The following is a 13598-nucleotide window of genomic DNA, read 5'->3' on the forward strand; positions in this document are numbered from 1 at the left end:
CCCGGCTCCAGACCCGCCCCTCACACTCCGTGCGGTTCCACAATCTATGCAGAGTTTACCACTTAGGCGTAAACCTAACTTTAATTATAAAGTAGCATAAAATGTATAAGTCTGTCCATAGATTTAGTTACGCAGGGGGAGGGACGATGATAAAGCATTATATTACATATACTATACGAGTCACTTTTTAAAAGGCTGATCCTTGTAAAAACGTTAAAATGGGGTAGGGTAGGGAGCTGGGGCGGAGGCAAAAAGGGGATATACGTATCAGGATACAGGAAATGCGGTAAGAGAGAAACCGGGAGGAAGCTCTGTGCCTGGAGGAAACTCGCCGCCATCTCAGGTCTTTTGGCCTCGCCAGGGTCCACCAGAGAGAGCTGACACCCAGGTCCTATAACCCTTATGGAGGACCAACCTTGTACATCCGGGAGATCCACGCTCCCACCTGGAAACACACGGGAAACCAAGCCTCCAAAAAAGCGCTGCCTCCTAGCTCCACGGTGGGATTATCCGGAAGGAACCCCCAACGGAGGTAGTACTTCTCTCCCCTCCGCACCTCCTCCAGCATCACCTGGTCTAACGTCGCACCCTCCTCCTCCGGAGAAGTAGTAGAATATACTTCTCTCATCCTAAACCAGGTTAGATTCTTTCTCATCTGGAACATCCAGGCTCTCCGAATCCTAATTATGCATTTCCTAGATCGCCTTCTCATTTTCCCTGTTCGCTCCACGATTTTAAAATTGAAGAAAGACTATGCAGGCATTAAATAACTCACAAAATATACTTGGATGAAATTATGGATATTTAATGACATAAGAATTATTTTATTATAATGTGATAACAGTGGTTATTTTTTAAGAAATAGAGTTGAATCTTTTGATATGTTTGAAAGTAATTTCGAGGGGTCGAGGTGGGGCTTACAAACAAAAGGTTCATGAGTTGATAATTATTATAACAAGGTTTTGTATACATGGCGATTCATTATACTGTTCTCACTACTTTTGTGTATATTTGAAACTTTCAATTAAAAAAATGCTGTTTAAGACCAGTAAAGATGTATTGAAGGTCTAATGCCTGTGCTTAGCACGGTGCTTATAAGAGCTGCAAAAGTGTGATTGTGTATGGTGAGAGAATTTAGTAAGTAAAAAAAAAAAAATAGAATATGTTAAGTCAAACCCTAGTGCCATAATATTTGCTTGTTCAAGGTATTCAGGAAGCAACTTAGGGTGGACCAAATCATTCTGCTTGGTAGTAATCATGAACTATCTAAGAAGAAAGGGGAAATTTGGGTGGACCTTAAAGAGTGAGTGACATCTTTTCATGTGGAAGGGGAGAGAATGTTTTTCAGGCCTAGTATTTCTGGAACAAAAGCCCCAAGACAGGCTTGTTCTGGGAAAAGCTTGGCTATAATTCTGAATCTATGAGGACTTGGAGGTGAAATAGAGTGTTGCAGGGCCTTCAATATAATGCTAAGGACTATGCAGTTTAATCCATATGTAGTGGCAACCATTGAAGATTTTCAAGCAAGTGACACATTATAGGAGTTCAGTTTTTACTATAAAGTTTTTACTATCAGAGAAACAATCTTCTATTTATATGAACTTATAGAATACAAGAAATAAAACCAAATCTGACCTAAGCATCACAGATCTTTGTAATCCAAAGGACACAGGGCATCCCTTCTTCATTCATGCAATAAACCTTTATGGAATCCTTGCAATGGACTAGGTAGTGTACTGGGAGCTGAAAGGGATGGATGGCCAAGGCATAGTGCCTGGTACATAGTAGGAGTGAAATCTATTTGAATAAATAAGTCAATGAATAATAGTCTAACAGTGGCAACTAAGGGGGTTCTGGATTTAGGGCTTGGTGGTAGTGCATAGAAAACTAATGAGCTCTATTTCGCTTGAAAGCATCACCAGGTCATTCCTTAAGCCTGATTTCCCTCAACTTTACCTCTTTGTCCAAACAGTCGTGGTGGTGAGCAGGAGAGCATAGATCTGCTCACATAGAAAACAAAGGTTGTGTATGGCAAGAAGTGCAAGAGCTACATAATTTCTTTCAGTGATTCAAATCACTGAAAAATTGTAATAATGTTTACCGAACATTTTTTACATGCCAGACACTGTTCTAAAGGGCTTCCATAGTCTATACTTATTATTGTACTTATTGTCAATTATTATTTGTTATTGATATGCAATGGATCCTTTCAATACTATCTATATAACTGTTTTTACAGGAGTATAAAATTGAAATGGGGGTATGGTGGAACAGGACTTGAAGAGGTCAGGGGAAAGAGATAAATTAACAAAAAATGATTTTACCTTATTTTACTATTTTTCAGTCGTTGAAGGATTACAGTATGACTCAGTTTCCTTCACCTATTTGTAAAATAGTTCATCCAGTGAAGACAATGAAGATTATTGACAATGCTACCCTGCTTTTTCTGTTGTCCTGTGCTGGGAAGTTGTGATTGTTAAGGTAATGTCCTTACTAAAAACTTACTAAGGGGGGAAGAAAAATGACACTAAACTGATTAATTATGACATTAAAAATAACTAGCCAAACAAAAACCAAAAAGCTATCACCAAATGATAAAATTGAAAGCATTTTCTACACTATATGAAACCATCCATATATACCACAAAAGTGTAAATCTATAAGCTGTTTTGTTCCATTCACTCTAATTACCTTATAGTTTCTGATGTTATTGTGAAATGTATCTTTTAAACCACATTTTGTGATTATTCTTACATGTTGATTTTATATGCTGTAGCTTTCTGAATTGTATTTGTTCTAATTATGGATTTTCTGTTAATTACATTGGGAATAATGGCAGTTTCTTCCCAATATATTTTAGATTGTCCAATATTTTTTGCCATTTTTTAACTTATTTTATTGTGCTAGTTAGGATCTTCAGTACAATGAGAAATAGTAGCAGTGATAGAGGATTTCCTTGTCTTGCTACTGAATTTACAAGGGAATTCTATAAATGTTTCACCATTTTAGTAGATTTTCTTTTTCAGGTTAAGGAAGTTCCTTTCTATTCTTAGTTTGCAGAGAGTTTTTATTATGAATTAGTATGCAGTTTCTTCTCCAGATACTTGGTATTTACTGCTATGATCATATGGGTTTTTTTTCCTCATTAATATGACAGCGTGACTGTATGATAAATTACAGTAATCAATTTTCTAATGTATTTCTCATTTTTGGTTTCATCAGACCTCACCATTGAATATTTTGTTTCCTATTTTATTAACTTTTGCTTTTTTATTTTTTTCTTTACTTTCTGTTTGCTCTTTTTCTGGTTTATTTATTTGGTCTTATATGTCAGTAATTTTCAGTTTTCTTTTCTAAACTATGACTATAAATTTTTCACTATCTACCACTTTAGAAGAATTTCACAGGTTTTTATATGTAGTAATTTATTGTAATTCAATTATTATTTTCTAATTTATGATTTCTTTTTGACTCATGAGTTTTTTTTATTTACAAACACAAAAGTCTGTTTTAAAAATCATATTGTGAAATCATTAGTTCAGTTATAGATGAACTTCATCTTATTTTCTGCTTTAAAATGTTTTATGTCTTTTGTCTTTCTGGTAACAAAAACCAAAATTATATACTGGTTCCTTATCCCAATAGATTTTGGCAATATAAAACTTTTTTTTTTTTCATTAAATACATAGGAAAAGTGTGATTGTGCTATTCAATGATGGAATTATTGCTGCTATTTATACTTTTTAAAATATATTTTTATTTAAGCATAGTTGGTATACAATCTTATAGTGATTTGACATTTTTATACCTTACAATGTGATCACCTCACTAATACTAGTAACCATCTATCAATGTGCAAACTTATCACAATATCATTAACTATATTCTTCTTCTCCTTTTCACCCATCCCCTACCTACTTTCTTCTGGTATCCATCCCTTATACTTATGTTTTTAAATTTTTTATTTTGATTTAATTTTATACTTAAAGAAAAATTGTAAGAATATTACAAAGAACTCCATTATACCCTTTACCTAGATTCACCAATTACCATTTGGCCATGTTTGCTTTATCATTCTCTATTTCCATATCATTCTCTATCATTTCCTTCTCCCTCTCCCTTACCTTTTTTCCTCTCTTCCTCCCCCATCCCTTTTCTTCTCTCTCTCTCCCTTTTACTCTTTTTCTCTTTAACTTGCAGACATCATGCTCCTTTACCTGTGAATACTTCAGTGTAATATTCTCAGAACAATGCCTTTCTATTACACAACTTCAGTACATGGGATAAAATAGGAATTTGACATTGTTCCATTTTTTTGTTATGTTTCATAAACCTTTATTGTCACGATTATGTACTCATTCACTGAGAAAGGGATGAGTTCGAGAAAACATATTTCAAATGGACAATGTAAGCTATATTATTTTTTCCCACCTTTATTGACATATATTTGACATATAAAATTGTTGTAAGTTTAAGGTGTACAATGTGATGATTTGCAATATATGCATATTACAGAATGAGTAACACAGTAAGATTAGTTAGCACATCAGTCATCTTACATAGTTACCATTTTTTGTGTGTGTGTGGTTAGAATTTTTAAGATCTACTCTCTTAACTTTTAAGTATACAATATTGTTAACTATACTCACTAGTCCATAGTATAGTATTAAGTATACTATAACTATAGTTTTATAATTTTATATAACTATATTATAACTGTAGTATTAACTATAATATAATGTACATCATGCTGTACATTAAATTGCAAGAACTTATTCATGTTATAACTGAAAGTTTATATCCTTTGACCACCTTCACGCATTTCCCCAACCCTGCCATCCCTGGAAACCACCAGTCCACTCTCTGTTTCTATGAATTAATTTTTTTTAGATTCCTTGTATAAGTGAAATTATATAGTATTTGTCTTTTTCCGTCTGAATTATTTCACTTAGCATAAGGTTCTCAAGGTTTATTCATTATTTTGGAAATGGCAGAATTGCCTTCTTTTGTTTGTTTTATTTTGTTTTTGTTTTGTTTTATTTTTTATTAATTAATTTATTTAATTGAAGAAATGATTTAATTTTCCCCTCGTCTTTTTCAATTATAGTTGGTATACGATATTACATTAGTTTCTGGTGTACAACATGCTGACTAGACATTTATATAACTTGCAAAGTGATCACCCCAATATATCTAGTTTCCATCTGACACCGTATATAGATATTACAATATTATTGACTGTATTCCTTATGCTATACTTTACATCTTTATGACTGCTTGTAACTACCAATTTGTACTTCTTACTACCTTTCCTTTTTCATCCACACCACAAATCCCCTCCCATCTGGCATCTATCAAAATGTTCTCTATATCTAAGAGTTCTTTAGATTCCACATTTAAATGAAATAATATGGCATTTGTTTTTCTCTGTCTGACTTAGCACATTTTCTCTGACTCCAGTTAGTACAATACCCTCTAGGTCCATCCGTGTCGTTGCAGCTAACAAGATTTCATTCTTTTTTATGGCTAGTATTTTATTGTATATATGTACCAACTCTTCTATATCCATTTACCTTTTGATAGACACTGAGGTTGCCAACATATCTCGGCTATTGTAAATAATGCTGCAGTTAACATATAGGTTCATATGTCCCTTTGAAGTAGTGTTTTGGGTTTGTTTGTTTTCTTTTTATGTTTTCTAGCTCCACTTTTATATTTTCTATCTCTTTGTCAAAGTTCTCATCTACTCTTCTCCTAAGTTCATTGAGCATCCTTATAATCCATATTTTGAACTCTGCATCTGGTAGATTGCTTGTCTTCATTTTATTTAGTTCTTTTTCTGGAACTTTGTTCTATTCTTTCATTTGAGACATGTTTCTTTGTCTCCCATTTTGACAGGCTGTCTGTGTTAATTTCTATGTATTAGGTAGGGCTGCCATGTCTCCCATTCTTAGTAGAGTGGCCTTATCTATTATGTGCCCTCTGGGGCCCAGTGGTGCAGTCTTCCCATGTCACCTGAGCCAGATGCTTCAGATGTGTCACTTATGTGTGTCATGTGTGTCTTCCTGTTGTAGTTGAGCTTTGGTTGCTGTTTGTATGTCAGTAGGAGGGATTGACCTTGGGCTGATTGGTTGGGAGGACTGGCTGGTAAGGGGCTGACCCTGTGAAGCAAGATTTGCTTTAGCAGGGCTCTAGTATGTGCCCTGTCTGCCTTTTGTTTGTGTCATCTTTGGATGCAGGCCTGGGTGGTGCTCAGGCTCCGTGGAAGCTGGGCATGTGGCCCTGGGCCTCCTGGAAGGAGCTCTGCCACAGACCAAGCTCAGCCGCAGCCTGTGTATTGGCTGGGGCCACCTGGCAAAAGTCACTAAGAAATCTGCAGATGGCTATCAGCCACACTGGGCTTGGAGGTACCTCGAGAGGCCAAGTCCCAAACTGTAGCTTGCTGCTCCTTGTGACAGGCTTCAGGCTGCTCAGCAAGAGGTACGAGCATGCTGAGGCCAGATGCTCTTTATTTGGGTTTGTGAGCCTTTGAGAGATTTTAGGAAAGTCCACAGCATGAGCCAAGACAGGCCATTTGTATGGAAAAGCCACTGGAAGTGGCTGGGGTGTGCCTGCAAGTTGGGTGGGGCAGAGTCTCAGGGATACACTAGGGCAGGGTGACCAGTGTAATCCAGGTTGATGGAGACTCAAATATGGCATCTGTCTGTGTCTGTGCTCCAGGAAGGGCGAGGGTTCATCAAAGAATCAATGGATTCTGCTGGAACTTCTCTCTGGGAGAAAGTTTCTCTTCCACTCCTTGCTCTGAAGCCAGACAACTCAGTTTCTTCCCTTATGTCCCTGGTGCCTTTCCATCTGCTGCCCCAGTGATGGAACGCAGAATGAGTGAGTTCATCAGCAAGTAAGTCCACACGCTGACCCCGTAAGAGGAATGTCTGTGACTTCAGCAGCCCTCTGTCTCACTCAGCCACAATTTCCACTGGTTTTCACAGCCAGAAATTGTGGGGATGTCTCTAAGTGGAACTGGAACCCTGGGATGGGGAGCTGGGTATGGGACCAGGATCTCTCGCTCCTCTGGGGGGACATCTGCAGCAGAGATATTTCTCCCAGTTCTCAACCGCCACATGCAGGTGTTGGATCTCTGAGTCTCTGCCCCTCCTAGCAGTTTTTAGTTGGCCTCTTCTGTGTGTCCCCCATTGTAGGACTTTTGTTCAGCTAGACCTCAGGTGACTCAGAATGATGGTTGTTCTGTAGTTTAATTGTAATTTTGATAAGATTGTGAGAGGAGCAAGCACAGTGGTTATCTATTCTGCCACCTTGACCGGAACCGCAATTGGATTACATTATTTTTTATGGCTGAATAGTCCATTGTATATATGCAGTTCATTTTCTTTGTCCATTCATCTGTTGATGAACACTTACTTTGTTTCAATGTCTTGTTTATTGTAAATAATGATGCAATGAACGTGGGGGTGCAGCTATTGCTTCACCATAGTGATTTCATTTCCTTCAGATATATTCCCAGTAGGATCGCTAAGTCATAATAGTCCTACTTTTAATATTTGAGAAAATTTTATACTGTTCTCCATAGTAGATATAGCAATTAATGTGTTGACCAATAGCATACAGTGGTTCGTTCCCTTTTCTCTACATCCTCACCAGTATTTGTTATCTCTTGTATTTTTGATGATAGCCATTCTAACAAGTATGAGATGTCTCATTGTGGTTTTGATTTTCATTTCTCTGATGATTAGTGATAATGAGCAGATTTTTATGTACCTGTTGGCCATTTGCATATCTTCTTTGGAATAACTTCTATTCAGGCATTTTGCACCTTTTAAAATTGGATTACTTGTTTTTCTGCAATTGAGTTGTATGAGATCTTTATATTATTTTTGGATATTAATTCCTTATTCCAATGTGGTTTGAAAATATTTTCTCCCGTTTCATAGGTTTCCTTTACAATCTATCGATCATTTCTTTTACTGTGCAGAAGGTTTTCAGTTTGAGGTAGTCCTGCTTGTTGACTTTTTCTTTTATTGCTTTTGCTTTTGGTGTCATAGCCACAAAATCCTTGCAAAGACCTATGTCAAGAAGCTTTTCCCCTACGTTTTTTAGAGTTTGTGGTTTCAAGTCTTACCCTAAGTGTTCAACATATTTTGCATTAATTTTTGTGAGTGATGTAACATCGTGCTTCAGATTCATTCTTTTTAATGTAATTTTGCAGTTTTTCCAGCATCGTTTATCGAATAGACTATCTTTTCTCCATCGAGTATTCTTGGCTTCCTTGTCAAATATTAAGTGACCATATAAGTAGGGGTTTATTTCTGGGCTCTCAATTCTGTTCCATTGGTCTAAGTGTCTGTTTTTATGCCAGTACCATACTTTTCTTTTTATAATTTTTATTAAAATATGGTAGACATGCAGTATTATATTAGCTTCAGCATAATGAGTCGACGTGTGTGTGTGTATACACACACCTTATGATGTGATCACTACATTGAGTCCAGTGACCATCTGTCACCATACAAATTATAATGATATTGTTGACTATATTATGTGTTGTGCACTACATCTCTGTGGCTTATTTATTTTATAACTGGAAGTTTGTACCTCTTTTCCTCCTAAACCTTTTCACCCACTCCAAACCACCCATCTTCATGTCAATCATTAGTTTGTTCTCTGTATCTACGAGTATATTTTTGTTTTGTTTGTTTTTTCGATTCCACATATAAGTGAAATCAAAAAGTATTTGTCTTCCTTTGACTCATTTCACTTTGCATAATATCCTCAAGATCCATCCATGTTGTAGCAAATAGCAAGATTTCATTTTTTATGACTAATATTCCATTGTGTGTGTATATTACATTCTCTTTAGCCATTCATCTGTAGATGAACATCTTAGATATTTTAAATAATGCTGTAATGATCATAATAGGGGTATATATCTGTTCAAATTGGCGTTTTCCTTTATATCTGATAAATACCCAGAAGTGGTATTGCTGGGTCGTTTGGTAGTTCTATTTTTAATTTCTTGGGGAATCTGTACTGTTTTTCATAGAGGCTACACCAATTTACAATTCTACTAACAGTGCATGACAGTTTACTTTTCTCCACCTCCTTGCCAACTCTTGGTATTTGTTGACTTTTTGATAATATCCATTCTGGTGTAAAGTGATATCTCATTGTGATTTTATGTTTCCTGGTGATTATTGTCATTGAGTATCTTTTTATATATCTTTTGGCCATCTGTATGCTTTCTCCAGAAAAATGTCTCTTCATGTTCTCTGCTCATTTTTTGATTATTTTTTTAAATGATTTTTTTTGTGTTATTGAGTTGTATGAATTTTTTATATATTTTAGATATAAACTCCTTTTGGATTATTTGCAAATATCTCTCCTATTCAGCAGGTTGTCCCTTTAAAAAATTAATGGATTCCTTCACTGTGCAGAAGCTTTTCAGTTTGACAAAGTCCATTTCTTTATTTTTGCTTTTGTTTACCTTGCTTGAGGGGATCTTATCGAAAAGACATTTTTGATAAGACTAAGACTAATATCAAATATTATACTGTGTTTTCTTCTAGGAATTTTATAGCTTCAAGTATTACATTTAAGTCTTTAATCTATTTTGAGTTTGTTTTATGTATGATGTAAGAGAGTGGTCCAATTTTATTTTTTGCATGTATCTGTTCGGTTTTCCCTAATACCACTTGTTGAAGGGACTGTTATTTCTCCATTGTATGTTGTTACCTACTTTGTCATATAGTCATTGACCATATAAGCAAGGGTTTATTTTGGGGCTTCTCTATTTCATCTATCTATATGTCTGTTTTTGTTCTAGTACCATACTGTTTTGATTATTATAGCTTTATAGTATAGTCTGAAATCAGGGAGTGTGATACCTCCAACTATGTTCTTCTTTCTCAAGATTGCTTTGACTGTTTGTAGTCTTTTGTGGTTCTATATAAATGTTAGGGTTATATTTCCAGTAATGAGAGAAATGTCATTGGCATTTTTATAGGGATTACATTAAACCTATAGATTGCTTTGGGTAGTTTGGTCATTTTAACAATATTTTTCAAATCCATGAGTACGGTATATCCTTGCATTTATTTGCGTCCTCTTCATTTTCTTTCTTCAGTGTCATATAGTTTTCAGAGTGTGGGTTTTTCAGCTCCTTGGTTTAATTTCTTCCTATGTATTTTATTCTTTTTGGAACTATTATAAATGGTATTGTTTTGATTTTTCCTTCTGACTGTTAGTTATTAGTGTATAGAAATATAACATATCTGTATATCGATTTTGTATCCTACTACCTTTATAGTATTCTTTAATGATCCTTTTTGTGGTGTCAATTGTAATCTTTTCTCTTTCATCTCAGATTTTGTTTATTTGGGATGTGTTTTGTTCTTGATGAGTTTTGATAGAGCTTGCCAATTTTATTTATGCTTTTAGATAACCAACTTTTAGTTTCATTAATCTTTCCCATTGCTTTTTAGTCTCTACTTTGTTTATTTCTGCTTTGAACTTTATTTCTTTCTACGTACTTTGAGTTTTGTTTCTAGTTCCGTCAGGTGTAAAGTTAGATTGTTCATTTGCGATTTTGCTTGCTTATTGAGGTAAGCCTGTATAACAATACATTTTCCTCTTAAAAAGACTTTTGCTGCATCTTATAAATTTTGTAACGTTGTATTTTCATTTTCATTTGTCTCAAGGTAATTTTTGATTTCATGCTTGATATCCTCTGCGATCCATTGTTTGTTTAGTTGCATGTTGTTTAATCTCCACGTATATTTGTGTGTGGTTTTTTTTTTTTCAGTTTTTCTGCCATAGTTGATTTCTTGTTTCAAGCCACTGTGGCCAGAAAATATGCTCAATATAATTTTGGTATTCTTGAATTTATTAAGACTTGTTTTGTGGCCTAATATGTGTCTATCATAGAAAATGTTTCATGCGCATGGGAGAAAAATGTGTAATCTGCAGTTTTGGGATGAGGTGTTCTAAAAATGTCTGTTAAGTCAATCTGGTATATTGTGGAATATAAGACCAGTAATTCCCTATTTTCTATTTTTCCTTTTTTTTAAAGTTTATTAGGGTAACATTGGTTAATATAATTATATAATTTCAGATGTACATTATAATTTGACATCTGTATACTTTATTGTGTGTTTACCAACCAAAGTCCAGTTTTCTTCAGCTAAAATATATTTGACCCCCTTTAACTATATACCTCCTCCTTCTTCCCCACCCTCTACCCTCTGGTAACCAATAGTCTATAACCCATGTCCATGAGTCTCTGTTTGTTTGTCCTGTTCATTTGTCGCTTTTATGTTTGTATCACACATATAAGTGATATCATGTGATTTTCAACTTTTTCTGTCTGGCTTATTTCGCTTAGCATGATTATCTCGAGGTCTATCCATGTTGTCACAAATGGCAGGATTTCATCTCTACTTATAGGTGAGTAATATTCCATTGTATATATGTGCTACAGCTTCTTTAGCCAATCATCTATTGTAGGACACTTTGATTGCTTCCATGGCCTGGCCACTGTGAATAAGCTGTTATGAATATTGGTGTGCAAGTATCTTTTTGGTTATGGGTTTTCAAGTCTTTGGGGTAAATACCCAGTAGAGGGATTGCTGGATCATATGCTAGATCAATTCTTAGTTTTCTGAGGAAACTCCATACTGTTTTTCATATGAGCTGTACTAATTAGCAGTCCCACCAGCAGTGTATGAGGGTTCCTTTTTTTCTGCATCCTCTCCAACACTTGTTATTAATTGTCCTGTTGATTATACCTTTTCTAACAGGTGTGAAATGGTATCTCATTGTGGTTTTAATTCGCATTTCCTTAATAGCTAGGGATGTTGAGCATCTTTTTAAATATTTGTTGGCCGTTTGTATGTTCTCTAGAGAGAAGTGTCTGTTCACGTCCTATGACTATTTTTTGATTGGATCATTTGTTTTTTTGTCATTATTGAATTGTATGAGTTCTTTGTATATTTTGGATAGTAGGCCCTTATCAGAGGTGTTGCTTGCAAAGATATTTTCCCATTTGTATGGTTTTCTGTTTACCTTGTTAAAGATTTCTTTTGCTGAGCATAAGCTTTTTAGTTTGATGCAGTCCCATTCATTTATTTTAGCTTTTACTTCCCTTGCCTTTGAGGTCAAATTCATAAAATCCTCTTTAAGTCCAAGGTCCTTGAATTTAGTTCCTCTGTTTTCTTCTATGCATTTTATTGTTTCAGTTCTTATATTCAGGTCCTTAATCCATTTTGAGTTAATTTTGGTGTGTGGTGATAAACAACAGTCTAGATTCATTCTTTTGCAGATGGCTTTCCAGTTTTCCCAGCACCATTTACTGAAGAGGCTTTTCTTTTTCCACTGTATGTTTTTGGCTTTGTAGAAAATTCTTTGCCCATATAAATATGGGTTTACTACTGGACTCTTGATTCTGTTCCACTGGTCCGTGAGTCTGTTTTGCTGCCAATACCATGCAATTTTGATTATTGTCGCTTTGTAGTATAATTTGTAGTTAGACAAAGTGATGCCTCCAGCCTCATTCTTTTTTCTCAGGATGGCTTTGGGAATTTGGGGTCTTTTGTGCTCCCATAAATATCTGATGATTTTTTGTTCTATTTCTTTAAAAAAATGCCAATTGGGTTTTGATAGGGATTGCATTAAATCTGTATAACGCTTTAGGTAATATGGTCATTTTAACTATGTTGATTCTTCTAATCAGAGAACTCAGAATATTTTTTTCCATTTCTTTGTATCTTTTTCGATTTCTTTTAATAGAGTCTTATAGTTTTCATTATATAGGTCCTTCACTTGTTTTGTGAAATTTATTCCAGCTATTTTATTCTTTTTATCGCAATTGCAAAAGGAATAATTTTTTTACTTCTTTTACTGATGCTTCATTATTAGAGTATAGAAACGCTATGCATTTTTGAACGTTGATTTTGTATCCAGAGACTTTACTGTGTATGCTTATTGTTTCTAGTAGTGTTCTTGTGGAGTCTTTAGGGTTTCCTATATAGAGAATCATGTCATTAGCAAATAGTGACAGTTTTGACTTCTTCATTTCCTATTTGGATGCATTTTATAGCATTCTCTTATCTGATCGCACTCGCTAGGACCTCCAGTGTTATATTGAATAAGAGGGGTGATAGTGGAGAACCTTGCATTGTTCCTGATCTTAGAGAGAAGGTTTTTAGTTTTTCACCATTAAGTATAATGTTGGCTGAACGTTTGTCATATATGGCCTTTATTATGTTAAGGTACTTTTCTTCTATACCAATTTTGTTAAGTGTTTCGATTATAAATGCATGTCGAAGGCTTTTTCTGCATCTATTGATATGATCATATGATTCTTATTTTTTAATTTGTTTGTGTGGTATATCACATTAATTATTTGCGTATGTCGAACCATCCCTGTGCATCTGGGATGAAGCCCACTTGATCGTGGTATGTAATCTTTCTAATATGTTGCTGTATTCGGTTCGCTAGTATCTTATTTAGGATTTTTGCATCTTTGTTCATGAGAGATATTGATCTGTAGTTTTTTTTTGTGTTATCTTTACCAGGTTTTTTTTTTT

The 13598-nt window shown here is 35.0% G+C and overlaps 1 protein-coding gene across 1 annotated transcript in view; it reads left to right on the forward strand.

Annotated features, from left to right (window-relative positions):
* Positions 1-286: 286 nt before the first annotated feature.
* The window catches only part of LOC105308984 (negative regulator of P-body association), an 88001-nt gene continuing 74689 nt past the window's right edge, over positions 287-13598 (forward strand). The window contains exons 1-2 of the mRNA XM_023525944.1: positions 287-638; positions 2345-2481. Coding sequence (XP_023381712.1) covers positions 403-609 — 207 coding nt within the window. The 5' untranslated portion in view covers positions 287-402 and the 3' untranslated portion in view covers positions 610-638; positions 2345-2481. The remainder of the gene's footprint in view (positions 639-2344; positions 2482-13598) is intronic.

The sequence above is a fragment of the Pteropus vampyrus genome, unplaced genomic scaffold (assembly GCF_000151845.1).
Source record: "Pteropus vampyrus isolate Shadow unplaced genomic scaffold, Pvam_2.0 Scaffold651, whole genome shotgun sequence".
NCBI lineage: Eukaryota > Metazoa > Chordata > Mammalia > Chiroptera > Pteropodidae > Pteropus > Pteropus vampyrus.